The sequence below is a fragment of the Perognathus longimembris genome, chromosome 3, assembly GCF_023159225.1.
Source record: "Perognathus longimembris pacificus isolate PPM17 chromosome 3, ASM2315922v1, whole genome shotgun sequence".
Classification (NCBI taxonomy): Eukaryota; Metazoa; Chordata; class Mammalia; order Rodentia; family Heteromyidae; genus Perognathus; species Perognathus longimembris.
The window spans coordinates 71,908,003-71,925,781 of NC_063163.1; the positions used below are offsets into that span (position 1 = coordinate 71,908,003).

The 17,779-nt window shown below is 54.1% G+C and overlaps 1 protein-coding gene across 2 annotated transcripts in view; it reads right to left on the reverse strand.

Moving 5' to 3' along the window:
- The window catches only part of Olfm2 (olfactomedin 2), a 48,205-nt gene extending 36,643 nt beyond the window's left edge, over positions 1 to 11,562 (reverse strand). The window contains exon 1 of one of the 2 annotated variants that reach the window (XM_048342268.1): positions 11,531 to 11,562. Coding sequence is in view for 1 of the 2 variants with exons in the window: in XM_048342267.1 (XP_048198224.1) it covers positions 1,567 to 1,701 (135 nt within the window). In the remaining variant the exon portion in view is untranslated. Of the gene's footprint in view, positions 1 to 1,566; positions 2,034 to 11,530 lie in introns of those variants that run through there. The other variant, XM_048342267.1, reaches the window with a different exon arrangement.
- Positions 11,563 to 17,779: the final 6,217 nt, after the last annotated feature.

Genomic DNA, 17,779 nt, shown 5'->3' on the forward strand with positions numbered 1-17,779 from the left:
ATGCCACGCATGCGCATATACCCACTTACGGAACTCATATCTCCCATGCACACTTACACACGTATGGGAGCCATGACACACTCAGGCACAAAGGTCTCGTGCATGCAAAGCCAGCAAATGCAGTGGCAAAGATGCATTTGCACAGAGGTACACCCTTGCATACATATGCACACTTGTGCACACACAATTCAAACTCAGAGGCAGGTGCTTGCACATGTGTGAGCACCAACTCTACACACCTATGCTGGTGTTTGCACACATGCAATACATGTGCATTTACACACTCACTTGGGAGGAGAGGGGGGGAACTTGGCTTCTGGCTTCAGGGACACCAACTCCACAGTCCCCCCCATATCCACACACACCCAGAACACACTCAGCAACATAACACACCCCAGGACAGAGCCTCACAGTGTCACACCATGTGACATGCACACACACACACACACACACACACACACACACACTGGGGTTCATCTAGTGGCATCAAGTGTAAGAACTTGCATTTGTGTTCAGCTCACAACCACCTCTCAGCTCCGAGGGAGCAGAGCCCCCTTTCTTTCCAGGAGGAGCAGTGTGATGGTTTGGGGGTATACACGAATGGGGGCTGGTGAAGTTGGGACAGCCTGGGCCCATGCCTTGTATTGGGGTGAGTCTTGCAAAGGCACTGAGGCTGGCAGGGAGGGAGGGGGCTCCTAGAGAGGCAAAGGGGAGAGGGGTGGGGCTGGGGTAAGTTTGTAATGGGGGAGCCCCCTCCCTGACCCTCCACTTCGCTCTCTTCAGGACCTCAAGACCACCATTATTAACCCCTTCCTTCTGAAGAGAGGGAAGCCAGAATGCAGGGAGGAGGGGAAGGGCTGGAAGCCACATCCCCCCACCTGCCAACAGGGGTGGGCGACTTAGGGGGTACAGAAATATTTGGCACTTGGCAAAGACGGGGAGGAAAATAGGGATGTGGGAGAAGAGAGACAGGAAAAGAGATGCAAAGTCTGAGATAGAGCCGCAGGGATGGAGACAGAGACAGAAATAAAGACAGAGAGAGACAGACAGACGGGGGGGGGGGGTGTGTGTGTGTGGAAGTACTCAGAGACGTTCAGACACAACCAGGCGGAGCCACTGAAGGCGCAGGTAATCGGAGACACCCGCTCCATGAAGACACAAGATCCCTTCCCGGGTCCCCCCCCCCAACCTTTCCCTTCCCCTTGCACCCCACTCAGCTGGGACCCGGCTCAATTCCGCAGCCCTGGCCGCCTGTGCCCGCCCGGGGGGGCAGGAGCGAGCCTGGCTCGGCCACTGGATTGCTACTCCTTAATAAATAACACTGATTCATAACCAATAATGATCATCATCATCAGAACTGTAAGCAGCGGGGAGGCTGTTTAGGGGTCTAGGGCTCCCTTCACCTGCGCGCCCAGTCTCCCTCCCCCCCAAAATAAATAAACATCCTCCAAGAAGAGGCGGGGTGGGAAGGGCGCCCCCGCCCCGCGCCCCGCCACGGCCCGGCAGCCGGGGGACTCGGGGTGGCCGCGGCCACCACGCCCCCGGCCCCCGCCCCCGCGCACTCACGATCTTCTCGGAGGAGCCGGCGCGGGACGCGGTGCCGTTGAGCCCCACAAGCGAGGGCAGCGTCTGCGACATCCAGTTGGTGACCATGGCCATGGTACTCAGCACCGCCCCGATCTTCAGCAGCGGCACCGACATTGCGGCCCCGCCGCATGCCCCGCGGACCCCGCGATCTGATCCAGACCCCCGGAGGGGAGGGGCACCCCCGACCCGGCCGTGTGCCCCCCAAGAAAGAAGGGGAACTCCCGGTCTGGCCGTGCGCCCCAGGGAAAGAAGAGGAGACCACCCCCGGATCCGGCTGCGCGCCCAACGGGAAAGAAAGGGGGACCCCTGGATCCAGTCGCGCGCCCCCCTGGAGGGGAGGGGCACTCCAATCCCGCTGTGTGCCCCCCCTGGAAATAAAGGGGGACTTGATCGGGCCGTGGAACCCTCCCTGCGAAAGAAGGGGGGAACCTGCGATCGACCGCGATCTGGGGGCCACCCGGGACGCGGGCTGCGGCTGGGCGCCTCGCAGGCTCCGCTTATAAAGCGCCGGCCCCCCGCCCCCCTGCACCCCGCCTCCCTGCACCCCGCCTCCGCGCCGGGCACTTCCAGCCGCCTGACGTCACGGCTCCCGCCCCGAGCCTGTCGGGGGTCTGGGGGCTCCCGGGCAACCCCACTCCTGGCCGCCCCGCAGCCCCCTCCACTGGGACACAGCGGGTGGGGGACCCCCACTTTCTCAGTGCGTGGTATCACCAACCCTGCCCCCCAAGGGGGGGCTCTCTCACCCCAGGGCCTCCTGGGGCCCTGCGGAGACCCTGTAAAAGGGGGTGCGGCCCATCACGACCTCCCTCCTCGAGCTGGCAGGGGGTGGCGGGAGTCGCCAAGTCTCCACCCACCTGCTATAGTGAGGTGCTCCCCAAAACCCGGAGGGAGGGCGCGGGACCCCCATGCGCTCCGGTCGGGGGGGATAGGACCCGCATGCGCTCGGGGGTGTGTGGGGGGGGACACGACCCCCCATGTGCCCTGGGAGGGTACAGGACCCCCATGTGCTCGGGGAGGGAACAGGATCCCCATGCTCTCCGGAGGGGGGACAGGATCCCCATGCGCTCGGGGTGGGGGTGGGGGCGGGACCCCCATGGGCTCCGGGAGGGGGACGGGGACTCCCATGCGATCCGGGGGAAACTGGGGAACTGGGCACCAAGGCCGCCCTGGGAGCCCCCGGGTGGGGCTGGGGGTCGGGGGTGTCCGGCGGAACACGGGACCATGAGTCCCGGGGCCAGGGTGGGTCTCGGCCCCCGCCCCCCCCGCCAGTCCGGGATGGTGAACTGGAGCTTGGGGCGGGGCGGGGCCCGGGCCCCGGGTGGCGCCCCAGGCCGGGCGCGGGGCTCGGGCTCGGCGCCTGGCCGGCCGCGCTCGGCCCCCCTCCCGGCGTCCCCGCGTCACCTCGTGCCGTCGCCCCGCCGTCTGGAGGCGGCCATGACTCAGCCTTTGCAGCCGCCGCCGCCGGCCGGAGCTGGCAGAGGGGGGACAGGCGCCAACCTGGGGGTGCGATGGAAGGGAAGGCAGGGTCTTGACCGTGTGCAAGGCGAGAAGCAGAGGCTGCTCCTAAGTGACATCCTCTGCACCCCAGCCACGACCTCGCCGCTCCCACTCTTCCCGCACCCCCAAAGGAGGGAATACTGAGGACGAACTGACGGGCTATTTTAGAGATTTATTTAACATCTACTACATGCCAGCCACGAGCAGCAGACAGCAATGCCTGACTGCGGCTGGGAGACAGGCAAGAAACAAAGGACTAAAGAAACCAGGGAGGGCTCCGTGTGGCGGCTCACACCGGTGTTCCCAGCTGCTCAGGAGGCTGAGCTCTGAGAATGGCAATCCAAAGTCAGCCCGGGGCAGGAAAGTCTGTAAGACTCTGATCTCCCATTAAACCGCTCAAAGAGCCAGTAGTGGCGCTGTGCCTCAAGTGGAAGAGTGCTAGCCTTGAGAGGAAAAGCTCAGGGACAGTGCCCAGGCCCTGAGTCCAAGCCTCATGACAAAAAGAGAGAGAAGTTAGGGAGGAAGGAAGGAAGGAAGGAAGGAAGGAAGGAAGGAAGGAAGGAAGGAAGGAAGGAAGGAAGGAAGGAAGAAAGGAAGAAAGGAAGGGAGAGAGGGAGGGAAGGAGGGAGGGAGGGAGGGAGGGAAGGAGAAAAGAAGAAAAGAAAGGAAGGAAGGAAGAAAGAGAGAGAGAAAGAAAGAAAGAAAGAAAGAAAGAAGAAAGAAGGAAGGAAAGAAAGAAAGAAGAAACAAATATGGAGTACAAGGATTAGGGACTAAAGTGTCCTAGACTTTCTTCCCCCAACCCACACCCACCCCTGTTCTGAGGCTTGAACTCAGGGTCTTGGAACTGTCTGAGCATTTGTTCAAGGCTAGCACTCTACCACTTGAGCCACAGTGCCAGTTCCGCTCTTTCTGTTTATGTGGTACTAAGGAATTGAACCCAGGGCTTCATGCATGCCAGGCAAGCACTCTACCACTAAGCCACATTCCCAGCACTGTCCTAGACTTTTTTTTTTTTCTTTTGCCAGTCCTGGGGCTTGAACTCAGGGCCTGAGCACTGTCCCTGGCTTCTTTTTGCTCAAGGGTAGCACTTTGCCAACTTGAGCCACAGTGCCACTTCTGGCTTTTTCTATTTATGTGGTGCTGAGGAATCGAACCTAGGGCTTCATGTATATGAGGGATGCATTCTACTGCTAAGCCACATTCCCAACACTGTCCTAGACTTTCAACAGGAGGAGCTCCAAGCACTGGGAATGACACACGCAAAGGTCCTGGAGGCAAGGGCACTCAAGGGAATGGGGGGGGGGGGTGCAAATAGGATCAGTGAAGCATTTACACAGATACTCACACTGGTTTGTTCCTGGGGTCATTGTTTTTGCTTGTGGTCAGGGGGCTTGAGCTCCAGGTCTGGGCGCTGTCCCTCAGTGCTTTAGCTCAAGGTTAGTGCTCTGTGACTTTGAACCACAGCTCCACTTCCAGTTTTCTGGAGATACAAGTCTCATGAACTTTCCTGCCTGAACCATGACCCTCAGATCTCAGCCTTCTGAGTAGCTAGGATTACAAGTGTGAGCCACTTGTGCCTAGCCCTGGGATTCATTTATGTCTCTGTGCAAACACTGTGGGTCAGAGGCCTGTGCAGAGGCATCCAGAAAACTACATTTCCCAGGTGCCTTGAGGACATGTGGACAAGCCTTGTGGAAGGCACCTGGGAGGAACTGAATGTCTCTCTTTTTGCTCAGGGCTGGAGCAAGGTGGGGAGTTGTTCTTAGACCCACTCCTTCCTCCTCACACCTCCCCTCTGCTCTGTCCCACCAGCTGATCTCTGGATTTCCTGACCACAGGCTGGCAAACCCCTCTATTCAATTCCCTCATATAACCCAGCCTCCAGCATGCTTTGGGGGGCTGGGTCCTCAGGGACCTCATCAATGCCACATGATTTATGCATCCTACCTTTCCCCACCCCCTTGAGGTATGGGAACCGCTAACCAATCCTCATCTGTTGCCCTACTTCTATTTGTTTATTGATTGAGTGAGTGAGTGATTGCCAGTCATTGGGCTTGAACTCAGGACCTGGGCACAGTCCCTGATCTTTTTCTGCTCAAGGCTAGCACTCTACCATTTGAGCCACAGTGCAACTTCTAGTTTTCTGGGGGTTCATTGGAGATCGTCTCCTGGACTTTCCTGCCCAGGAGCCACAATCCTCAGATCCTTTGAACCATGATCCTCAGATCTTAGCCTCCTGAATAGCCGGATGAAAGGCATGAGCCACCACGGTCCAGCTTCAAACAATTTCTTTTTCTTTTTCTTTTTTTCCTTTTTGCCAGTCCTGGGGCCTGAACACTGTCCCTGAGCTTCTTTTGCTCAAGGCTAGCACACTATCATTTGAGCCAGAGCGCCACTTCAGGCCTTTTATATTTATGTAGTACTGAGGAACTGAACCCAGGGCTTCATGCATGCTGGGCAAGCTCTCTACTGCTAACAACAACTTCATCCAACCTCCCTTGCTCTCCCCACAAAAGAACATATAACCAGAAGACACAGTCATGAATATTCATTAGGAGTGCTTTTCATAGGGAATGAAAACACACATCCATACCTGGCAAGGGACTAGAGCAACACCAATAAATGTTTTTTAGCCTTAAAAAGTGAAAAGCATTCCCATACAGAGACCAGGAAGTAAATGAACCTTGAAATATTTTGCTAAGTAAAAGAAGCCCAGCAGAAAAGAAGGCAACATGTTTTATGATTCCACTTAGACAAAATGTCCAGAAAATTGACAGAGATGGAATAGATTTCTAACTGCAGGAGTCCTCCCTCGAGGGTGACAGAAATGTCTTGAAACAGGGTTTGAGTAGGAGTTACATAAATGAGTAAATTTATGAAAACTTATTGAGCTGTATACTTCAACAGGTGAATTTTATAACTCTACAAAAGTTGGGCACCGGTGTGGTTCACGCCTGTCATCCTAGCCACTCAGGAGGCTGAGATCTGAGGATCATAGTTCAAATTCAACCAAGGCAGCAAAGTCTGTGAGACTTATCTCCAATGAACCACCAGAAAACTGGAAGTGACGCTGTGGTTCAAAGTGCCAGAGCGTTGGCCTTGAGTGAAAGAGCTCAGGGATGGAGCCCAGGACCTGAGTTCAAGCCCCAGTTCTAGCAGAAATATTTTAGAGAATTTGAATCCATACAGAACACATACAGACATCTCATCATTTTCCTCTACACAGCTCAGCCTAACAGCTATTTCCATAGCTCTAGTTGCATTAGATATTATAAGCCATTTAGAGATGAGTCAAGTTTGGCTGGGAAAATCTACACCATTGCACATGCAGAGACTTAAGCGTCCATGACTGCAGAGGGCCAGACATCCAGGCCCCCCAAATATGCCCAAGGACACTAGAGACACATTCAGATGTGGCCAGGGCGAAGATAAGGCCGGCTGAGCAGGGGTTAGAGTTGTATTTTATTTAACATTTTAATATTTTGTTAAGCATAGATTTCATTTTATTTATTTTTATTTACTTTTGTTGGTTGTGAGGCCTGAACTCAGGGCCTGGGCACTGTCCCTGAGCCTCTTTGTGCTCAAGGCTAGAATTCTACCACTTGAGCCACACCCAGCACCACCTCCAGTTTTTGTTATTGTTTTTGTTTTCTGGGTGGTTCATTGGAGGTAAGAATCTCAGAGACTTTTCTGCCCAGGCTGGCTTTGAACCACAATCCTCAGATCTCAGGATTATAGGTATGAGCCACCAGCACTTGGCTTAGATTTCATTTTAGAATTCTTTTGGTTTTCTAAAAGTATTGCATTAAAAATATTTATCTTGTAGAGGTGGGAATGTGGCTTAGTGGTAAAGTGCTTGCCTAGCATGCATGAAGCCCTGGGTTCAACTCCTCAGCACCACATAAACAGAAAAAGCTGGAAGTGGCACTGTGGCTCAAGTGGTAGAGTGCTAGCCTTGAGCAAAAAGAAGCCAGGGAAAGTGCTCAGGCCCCGAGTTCAAGCCCCAGGACTGCCAAAAAGAAAAGCAACAACAAAAAACCTTATCTTGGCTCTGTGTGTGTGTGTGTGTGTGTGTGTGTGTGTGTGTGTGTGTGGTCAGTTGTTGGGGCTTGAACTCAGGGCCTGGGCATTGCCCCTGATTCTTTCACTCAAGGTTAGAGCTCTACCACTTTGAGTCACAGTGCCACTTCCAGATTTCTGGTAGGTCACTGAAGATAAGATTCTCATGGACTTTCCTCTCCCTAGCTGGCTTTGAACCGCAACGTGATCCTCAGATCTCAGACTCCTGAGTAGCTAGAATTACAGGCATGAGCCACTGACACCCAGCCTTTGGTGGGGTTTATAGTGTGTGGGGAGGGGCATTCCTTTAAAATTTTTATCCTCAAGGCCAGTGCTTCAACGGACTTATCTTGAAACACACACACACACACACACACACACACACACACACACACACAGAATTTCTGCATTAACCTAGTTCTACCACTAGGTGTCACCTTTGGTCCTTAATCTGAGAGGCCCAGCCTCAGCCTGCCTTTCCTTACAATGTTTGTGCACTGTTTGTTTTTGGTTGTTATCTATGTCTACTTGGCACATTTACATGTTCTAGAAGACCCTGGGGGCGGGGGGGAGGAGAGGGAACTGCATCTTAGCTCTAAATAGCAGTGCCCTATAGTGGCACCGGAGTTCATCTGTCTTTATGGAAGAATTTCAGATATGGGTAAATAGATCAGTTTGCTTTTGCTTTTGTATTAATGTTTACTTACGGTGCTGGCATTGGCACCTGCCATATGCACATAAGGCAAACGTCCTCCCATAAGCTATAGCCGCAGCCCAAGATGGGTTTTCTTTTTCTTTTTTTCTTTCTTTTTTAGCACTATTGGGGCTTAAACTCAAAGCCTGGTGCTTGCTAAGCAGGTGCTATACCACTTGAGTCTCACCCCCAGATCATTTTGCTCTGGTCTTATTTTTTGCTTAGGCCAGCCAGAACTGTGATTCTCCTATTTTAAACTCCTCACTGGGATAACAGGCACAAGCCATCACACTCAACTATTAGCTGAGATGAAGGTGTCATAAATATTTTGCCTGGGCTGGCCTTAAACCATGATCCTCAATTATCTGTGTCTCCCGAGTAGCTGAGATTGTAGGCATGACCTATTGCTTTCCTCTTTCATTTCTTCTTTTTTATTTCTTTATTTTATTTTATTTAGTTAGTTCTTGCTGGTTTTGGGGCCTGGGCACAGATCTCTACTTTCAGCTTTCTGATGGTTAACTAGAGTCTAAAGTCTTAAGGACTTTCCTGCCCAGGCTGGCATTGAACTGGGATCCTCAGATGTCAGCTATTCATGCTTTTCTTCCTTCCTTTCTTTCTCTCTTTCTTTCTTTCTTTCTTTCTTTCTTTCTCTCTCTCTCTCTTTCTTTCTTTCTCTTTGCCTCTCCTGGGGCTTGAACTCAGGGCCTGGGCACTGCCCCTGAGCTTTTTTGCCCAAGGCTAGCACTCTTATCACTTGAGCCACAGCACCACTTCCAGCCTTTTCTGTTAATATGGTACTAAGGAACCGAACCCAGCCCTTCATGCATGCTAGGCAAGCACTCTACCAGTAAGCCACATTCCCGGTCCTATATTATATTGCTTAATTGTTGACATTGATTTAATTATTTATTTTTGTCATTCATAAGCCTTGAACTCAAGGCCTGGGCAATGTCCCTGAGCTCTTTTGCTCAAGGCTAGCACTCTACTTTGAGCCACAGCACTATGTCTGGTTTTCTGGTGGTTCATTGGAATAAGAGTCTCAGGACTTTCCTGCCCCAGGCTGGCTTTGAACGGCGATCCGAGGATCTCAGCCTCCTGAGTTGCTAAGATGACAGGTGTAACCCACCAGCAACCGGCTTTAATTTTTTAATCTGTCTCCTCCGCCAGAAAGTTAGGTCCAGGAAGGCAGGGATTTGTCCATCTGGTTGGTGGACTGGCTGATGCTTAACTATATCTACTGATTCAAAGGATACATAAGAGCTGGGAATATGGCCTAGTGGCAAGAGTGCTTGCCTCATATACATGAAGCACTGGGTTCGATTCCCCAGCACCACATATATAGAAAATGGCCAGAAGAGGCGCTATGTGGCTTAAGTGGCAGAGTGCTAGCCTTGAGCAAAATGAAGCCAGGGACAGTGCTCTCTGAGTCCAAGCATCAGGACTGGCCAAAAAAAAAAAAAAAGGATACATAAAAGATTTGAGGGTAGGACATATTGGGGTGGGAGCCCATGGCCCACTGAGGACTGGGGAGGGGTCTCTGACGCCTCGGAAGAGGTCGGAACTCCTTTTGGAGAAGGCATAGAGAGCATCCTTTTTCCAGACCCTTCCCTTTGGCATAGAGCTGAGGCTGTTTTGGACGCATTTGTAGCGCCCCACGGTGGCCACCCAAGGAACTGCCACCCGAGACAGGATTCCACCAGCCCCGCCCCTAATGATGACTTCATCTAAGCCCGGCCCCGTCTGCGTTTAGCCCCGCCTCCTCTGAGCTCTGATCGGTCCTTCTCTCAAGCAGTCTTGACTTGCCCGGCCCAAAAGAGTACACAGGTTAGCACCGCCCCCAAAACACCTTCTCAGGGTGGGGGTGGGGGTGGGGGTGGCTCCCACCTAACGGATCAGAAATCGAATTCACATCATTTCTGGTTCCTTCTTTTCTTCCTAGCAAGTTCTCTAGTGTGAAGTTCTTTGGGTCTCTGTTCCTCTCCTCCCCAGCTCACAAATTATTTGCAGCCTGATTGATGCCTGGCTTTGGGCACCCATCCCCGGCGATGGAGGAGACCCCCACCACCTCAGCCTCTCCTTGTGGAAATTCTCCAATCTGGAGTCTCACTTCCATCCCTCCCAGCGCCCCATCAATCCTATTTTGATGAGGACATTCCCCCTCCTCTCAGATGCATTGTCTTTGGAATTTCTACCTGAAAACCCCACTGAGATGTCTACACCCGTGTCCACGCCGAGAGACTGGGCTACTTGGCAAGCAGGAAGCCACTTCTTGGCTGTGTGGCCTTGGGCAAGAGACTTAACGTCTCTCTGCCTCTCATAGACTTAACGTCTGTCACAGCTCTCACAACAGCAGAGCTCCAAGGAGTGCAAATGTCTCACATAACAAGCACTTTGTGAATCCTTGGTATTATTGTATATTATTATTATTATTATTATTATTATTGCTGGTCCTGGGGCTTAATTCAGGGCCTGAACGCTGTCTCTGAGCTTTTTTTTTTTTTTTTAAACTCAAGGCTGGTGCTCTACCACTTGAGCCACAGCTCCATTTCCATCTTTTTTTGGTGGCTCACTGGAGGTAAGAGTCTCACAGACTTTCTACCCAGGCTGGTTTCGAACTTCCATCCTCAGATCTCAGCCTCCTGAGTAGCTAGGATGACAGGCGTGATTGTGTTTTTAAGCCCAGCTTCCCCCTGAGCTTTCAGGGACCTGAGACATGGAGGGGGTGGGAGGGGTTTCCACAAAGATGGAGGAGGGGAGAGATGTCTCACCAGCTCCATGGAGATGGGGGTGCCATGGGGAGGCAGGGCTGCCTCTGGGATGACTCAGATGAGGAAGGGTGCGTGCATGCACACCACTGCACGCCCCTCTTTTGAAGCGACCGACTCCAAGGCAGGGACGGAATGGTCACCCGGGGACTCTCCCGCGCACACCTGGCCACCACGGTTGTACAACACCCCGAGATCACGAGGACGCCGGTGCCCCGCGGACCTGGACACGTAGCCGCTGGCTGTACACATGGACACGGCCAGTCACACACAACTCCCATCCCAGGCTGGCCCCCCGCACGCCTGCTCGGGGCCGCACCCCAACTCCCGCCCGGGCGTCCGGGGTCACACCCAAGCGCCGCACAAAGACTCACGCTTCCCGGGGACCCCCGCCCCCCCGACACCCCGGCACCCCTCACGCGAGCCCCTGCCAGTCACCCACGCGTGAGCCCCGCCCCTCTCCCCACTCCAGGGGTGCGGACGACCTGTGTGGGGGGGGAGCTGGGGGTCAGAAGCCCAGCATCCCAGCCATGATAAAGGGATGGAGGGTGAGCGGCACCCCCAGGCCCCCCGAAGTTTTATCCCCCATTCCCGCTCAGCTCCAACGAGATGGCGGGGTGTGGGCTCCGGCTTCACCCAGAGGGGTTAAGGACCCACCCCCAAAAAACAGGGGTCCCGGTGTCCCCCCCCTTCAAGCCATCCCGGCGGGAGGCTGCATGAGAAGCGCCCCCCCCCCCACGTCCCCAAACCCAAGTCAGAGGCGCGGCCCCTCCCCCGCCGCGACCCCCGCCCTCGCTTCCCAGCTCCGGCCTGATGGGGCGAGGTGGGCTGGGGCGGCCCGTGGCACCCCGCACCGCGTGGATCTGGGGGCCCCGGGGCGCGCCCACCCTGTCCCCCGCGGCCGCACCTGCCCGCGGGCCCCTACCTGTCCGGCCAGGCCTGGGCACAGCAGCAGCAGCAGCAGCAGCAGCGGCGGCAGCGGCGGCGGCGGCCCCATGACGCCGCCCCCCGCCCGCCCTGGGCGCGGGCCCGGCCGGGGCGACCCTGCACCCCACTCCCCGCGCGCCACCGCCCGCCGCCCCGCGCCCCGCGCCCCGCGCCCAGCGCCCGCGCGCGCCCAGCCTTTGTGGCGGGCTCCGCCCCCCGCCCCGCCCCCCTCGGGGCTGCGGGAGGGGGAGGGGCGCAGGGCCACGCCCCGGCGAGGGGGGCTATCACGTGTCTCTCGATTCCGTTTCCCTCCCCACCCCCTGCCAGAGTTGGGAGGGGAGGCTCGGTGGGGGAGGGGGCAGGGGTGGAGGAGAAATAATCTAAACGGAGAAATCCTCAGGATCCCCTCTCTTTAGAGAACTCAGGGAAACTGAGGCAGAGATTGTGAAATGGAATTGGGGAATTTCCCAGGCGAAGCTGGGGAGAGGGAAAGGGCAGACTTGGAGATTGGCAGACATATTGGGTAAGAGGGAAACACTGAGACAAGAGGCCCATGGAGGTGACCAGGTATGTACGTGTGGGGGAGGGGGTCCAGCCTCCTCAGGGGTGTGGTGTTTTGTCCACTCTCCCTGGGGTGCATTTCCCCAAGGCCCCCTTCCCCATTACACCTGGGACAGCGCCCCCTAGTACCTCTGGGACATTATTCCCTCCCCCCTCAACTCCTGCTCCAGTGACCCAAGATGACAAGCCAGATCCACAAGAAGATTTAAATATTAGCCAGGCATAGGTGGCTCACACCTGCAGTCCTGGCTACTCAGGAGCTAAGTAGCCAACATGGGAAGGAAAGTCTGTGAGTCACATTCTTATCTCCAATTAACTACTCAAAAACTAAAGATGGCACTGTGGCTCCAAGGGGTAGAGCGCTAGCCTTGAGCAAAAGAGCCCAGGGGGCTGGGGATATAGCCTAGTGGCAAGAGTGCCTGCCTCAGATACACGAGGCCCTAGGTTCGATTCCCCAGCACCACATATACAGAAAACGGCCAGAAGCGGCGCTGTGGCTCAAGTGGCAGAGTGCTAGCCTTGAGCAAAAAGAAGCCAGGGACAGTGCTCAGGCCCTGAGTTCAAGCCCTACAACTGGGTGGGGAAAAAAGAAGAAAGTAAAAATATCTACACCAACCGCCCCAGCGGCTGTCCCAGTCACCTTGAATTCCCGCAGCCTCTCTCTACCACTTTTTTTCTGGGGAGGGGGATATGAAGGTGGCAAGTAAATCAGATGGTATAGAAAGTCATCTGTAAAATATTGGATAGGTGAAGAAGAAGGCTGTCATATTTCAGATTCCTTGGCATCAGGCAGAGTTCAGGTTAGTGATGATTTTGTCAGTCCAAAGAGGACCAACTGGGTATGGGACAATCCCAGCTCTGGCTCTGCTTGGTCAGTTAGCCAGAGAGGTTTCAGTCCTTTTTTTTTTGGGGGGGGGGGGGTCCTAGGCCTTGAACTCAGGGCCTGGGCACTGCCCCTGGCTTCCTTTTGCTCAAGGCTAGCACTCTGCCACTTGAGTCACAGCGGCACTTCGGGCTTTTTCTATTTATGTGGTGCTGAGGAATGGAACCCAGGATTTCATGCATGCTAGGCCACATTCCCAGCCCCTGAGGATTCCATCTTAAAGCAACTGCTCCCTTCTCATTGTTCCCCCATGGATGGGGCGGGAGGGACACTTCAGTGACTCCGTCCATTCCTGGAGTAGATTGCCACAGGCAGAGAGGTGAAACACACTGTGCAGGGATCTGGCGGCCCCAAGTCACAATCAGAGCCTGGGAAGCCTCCTTCAGCCCCTCCTTTACCTCCTTTTTCCAAACAGAAAAACCGAGCTGGGTCCTGGATGGAAGAATTGGTGGTACCTGCCAAGTTTTGATCCAAGAGTGGACACTCTCGCATGGTTGGCATTTCAGGACCTTGAACAGGGTCCTCCCTTTGCTCTGATACTGGAGAGATACTCCCGTCTCAAGGCCAAGGTACAGCCGGGGCTGTGTGGTTTAGCCAAAGTTGGTTCCTTTGGTTTTTAGAGGAAGTTTACCTTTTTTCTCTGTTTCCTTTCTCTTGGGTGGGAGGGAAGGGGAGAGAGGGGAGAGAGAGAGAGAGAGAGAGAGCCTCTGCAAACTACATTTCCCAGACACCTTTGCTGTCCTGCAAACTACACTGCCCAAGCTCCCTTGCATGTAAGGCGGCTCAGCCAATGAGGAGGTCTGGGAGGAGACTGGAGGCGGGAAGAAAGGCCAAAGCAGAGTACTGGGGCCTCTGTCTCCACTTTGGGTGTGAGGCTGAAGGGGTAGGTGAGGGTCGGTGGTAAATCACCCTCTGGGTGTCACCACGCCCCGCTATCCAATCTTCTACTTCACTTGACGCATAAGAAGTTTCTGGATGTCAGAGTCTTTTTGTTGTTGCTGCTGCTGCTGCGACACAATACTGGAGGCCAGGTAGCTTGCAAAGAAGAGAGGTTCATTCATCTCACTGTTCTAGAGGTTCTCGAGGTTCTGCGGGAGTCTGCGAGAGTCTCACGATGGATGGATGGCATCACGATGGTGGAAGTACGTGAAGAACGGTGGATGTGGTCAGACAGGAAGCCAGGGCAATGCAGGAGCCAAGCTCACTCGTTCGCTCTCTCTCTCTCTCTTTTTTTTTTTTTTTAAAGAAGGAAGGCAGTTGGCTTTGTTTATTTGTTTTGTTTTTGTTGCCAGTTCTGGGGCTTGAACTCAGGGCCTGAGCACTGTCCCTGGTTTCTTTTTGCTCAAGGCTAGCACTCTACCTCTTGAGCCACTCAGTGCCACTTCCGGCTTTTTTCTATATATGTGGTGCTGAGGAATCGAACCCAGGGCTTCATGTATACTAGGTGAGCACTTTACCACTAGGCCATATTCCCAGACCCCGTTCTTCTCTTTTCTCTTTCTGTGGTACTGAGGTTTGAACGCAGGGTTTCCCACTTGCTAGGAGTGCGCTCTACCACGAAGCCACGCCCCCATGGCTAAGCCGTGCCCCTGAACATAGCCACACCCCCAGTACTGAGTCACGCCCTAATGCGAAGCCCTGCCTGTCACAGAGCCACGCCCTCGAATGCCACGCCCCTCTGAGCCACGCCCTCCCTCTTAAGCCGTGCCCCTGTGTTGAGTCACACACTAATGGGAAGCTATGCCTGTGTCCGAGAGCCACGCCCCTTGAAGTCCTGCCCCTCTCCTAGCCACACCTTTTCTATTAAGCCACGCTCCCAGGGCTTTTTCACTTTGGTTCTTACTCAAATAGAGTCTCACATTTTTGTCCAGACTGATCTGGACTGCAATCTTATTTATGCTTCTGTGTATCTGGGATGACAGGTGCCTGCCTCCACCCCGTTGTACTGAATAAGATGAGATCCTGATAACTTCTTTTGCCCAGGCTGTCCTGGAACCATCATTCTTCCCCATCTCCACTGCCCAAGTAACTGGGATTACAGGCATGAGCCACTGTACCGGGCAAAGCTTGCCATTTTTAGAACAGCACACATGTTCTTGTGGGAAATCATCAGGCGCCCATGAAAACAACCAGAGATCCCTTTCAACCACAGCACCCTGCCCTTTCTCCCCCGACTCCAACCTAATCACCTTCCAGCTGGCCCCATCTTTAGAGGTTACCAGAGTGAGGGCCAAGCCAAGCTTCTAGCAGAGGCATTTTGGGGCACATAGTTAAACTACATGCAAACCAGTGCATCTGGTATTGATTCTGGGCTCCCACAGCCAAAGTCTGATTGAGATGTGGCTGGAATGTCCCTTCCCTTCCCTCCGCTGCCTGGGGGAGAACCTTCTTATTCACTCAGCCTTAATACCCCAGGCTCAGCTATGACTAAGCACTCAGCACTCCCTTCCAAACCACCCTGGGAACATCCTGTAGTAGCCATCCCCTTGCTGACCTCCAAGTCTTCACTCCACACTGGGCTAAACCCTTTCAATCAGCATTTGCTGTTCCACCGAGCCAAGTGTGGGGATACACACCTGTAATCCTGGCACTCGGGAGGTAGAGGCAGAAGGGTCACCAGTTCAAAGCTAGTCTGGGCTAATGAGGAGACCCTGTCTCAAAAGCAAAACACAAATAAAAGTGCTGAGAGTTTGGCCCCAAGTGGTAGAGTGTTTGCCTAACACCCTTGAGGCCTGGCATTCTATCCCCAGCTGAGATCTAAGGATGGTGTTTTGAAGCCAGCTGGGGCACAGGAAACACCAGAAAACTGGAAGTGGAGCTGTGGCTACAATTGGCAGAGGGCTAGTATTGAGCACAGAACGCTCAAGAACAGAGAGCCCAGGTCCTGAGTTCAAGCCCCATAACCGGCAAGAAAAAAAAAAGAAAGAAAGAGAAAAGAAAAGAAAAAAGAAAGAGGAGAGGAACTAAGAAGGAGGAAGGAAAGAAGAGAAAGGGAGAAAACAGAGAGAGGGGTGTAGTAGCATATGACTGTAATCTGTGCTAAAACTTGCACATCTGGAAGTGGAGGCAGAAAGATGAGAAAGGTCACATCCAGCCTGAGTTCCTTAATGATGCCCTGTCTTGCATGCACATGTGTGCATACACACACACAAAGTGTGAAAAACAATGTAGAATAAACATATTAAGGCACAGAGAGGCTCAATATCTTGCCTAGGATCACTCAGGACTGAAGAGCAGACATGGGACTGCAATCCAGTCCTGTGTGTGAAGTCCGCCTGCTGACCTCTGGACTTTGCCGTGGCATCTGAACTGAGGGGAGGAAGGGGTCCTTCCCATGACCACAATCCCCTGGGCCAGCCCTGGGGCCGGTGGACTTGTACAGGCTCTGGGATCCAGGCAGGCCACCTGCAGCATGCAGGCCCACCCATTTCTCAGATAGACAAACCCAGGCTCAGAGTGGCTGCGCAGTGCAGGATGGGGTGGGGGTTGCAGGTCAGAGCTGGCAAGCCTGCCTCCAGATGCCAGCCTCTACCCAGCATGGCTGACTCCTCACCCCATCCTGACATCCTGCCAAGGCCTGCAGTCCCCCGTGTGTCCTCCTGTGGGGCCTTCATCACTGTAGCGTGCTTGTGTCCGCCGGGCACCCTGCACACCCCTGCATGGGTGACCCAGTTCTGCGATGGGAACCTGGCCTCTGGTTACCCCAGGATCCCTGAGACACAATGGGGTCGCCAGGTCAGCCAAGGACACTGTAGCTGATGTCCGGGCCCAGAAGCCCTCTGGACTAGCAGCCCAGCCATCCGCTGAAGGAACGGCCGCCAGAGATGACTTCTCCACAGACACACCCAAACAAGCACTCACAAATTCAGCTGTCCACCCACACGCAGGCCCCGGACCCCAGAACCTCATTCACTGACACAGAAATACACAAAGGTTAAAACGTACACACCAGCTCTGTGAGACGTGCAATGAATGCATTCATTAATCACTCGTGTCATTCATTAATTCATTAGTGTGTAATTAAAATCTCCACTGGCTCAGAGATGGTCACACAAAGCAGGCAGATGGAGTCTAGTGTTGGTGGCTCACACCTGTCATCCCAGCCACTCGGGAGGCTGAGAGCCGAGGATCGTGGTCCAAAGCCAGCCTGGGAAGGAAATGTCCATGAGACTCTTCCTTTAGTGTGTGTGTGTGTGTGTGTGCTGGTCCTGGGGCTTGAACTCAGGACCTGAGTGCTGCCCATGACCTCTTTGTCCTCAAGGCTAGCACTCTACCACTTAAGCTACAGTGCTACTCCCGGATTTTTCTCAATAGTTGATTGGAGATAAAAGTCTCATGGACTTTTCTACCCAGGCTGGCCTCGAACCACAATCCTCAGATCTCAGCCTCCTGAGTAGGATTACAGGCATGAGCCACCGGTGTCCAGCCCCATGAGACTCTTATCTTCAGTGAAACACCAAAAAGCAGGAAGTGGGGTAGTGGCTCAAAAGTAGTAGAGTGCTAGCCTTGAGCAAAAGAGCTCAGGGACAGCGCCCAGGCCCTGAGTTCAAGCCCAAAAACCGAGGCGGGGGAGGGGGGGGAAACACAACAGCCAGGCACTGGTAGATTACTTCTGTAATGCTAGCTACTCAGGAGGCTGACATCTGAGGATCATGATTAGAAGTCAGCCTGGGCAGGAAAGTCCGTGAGAGTCTTTTCTCCAATAAACCACTCAGAAAAAGCTGGAAATGGCACTGTGGCTCAAATGGTAGAGTGCTAGCTTTGAGTACAAAGAGGCTCAGGGACAGTGCCCAGGCCCTGATT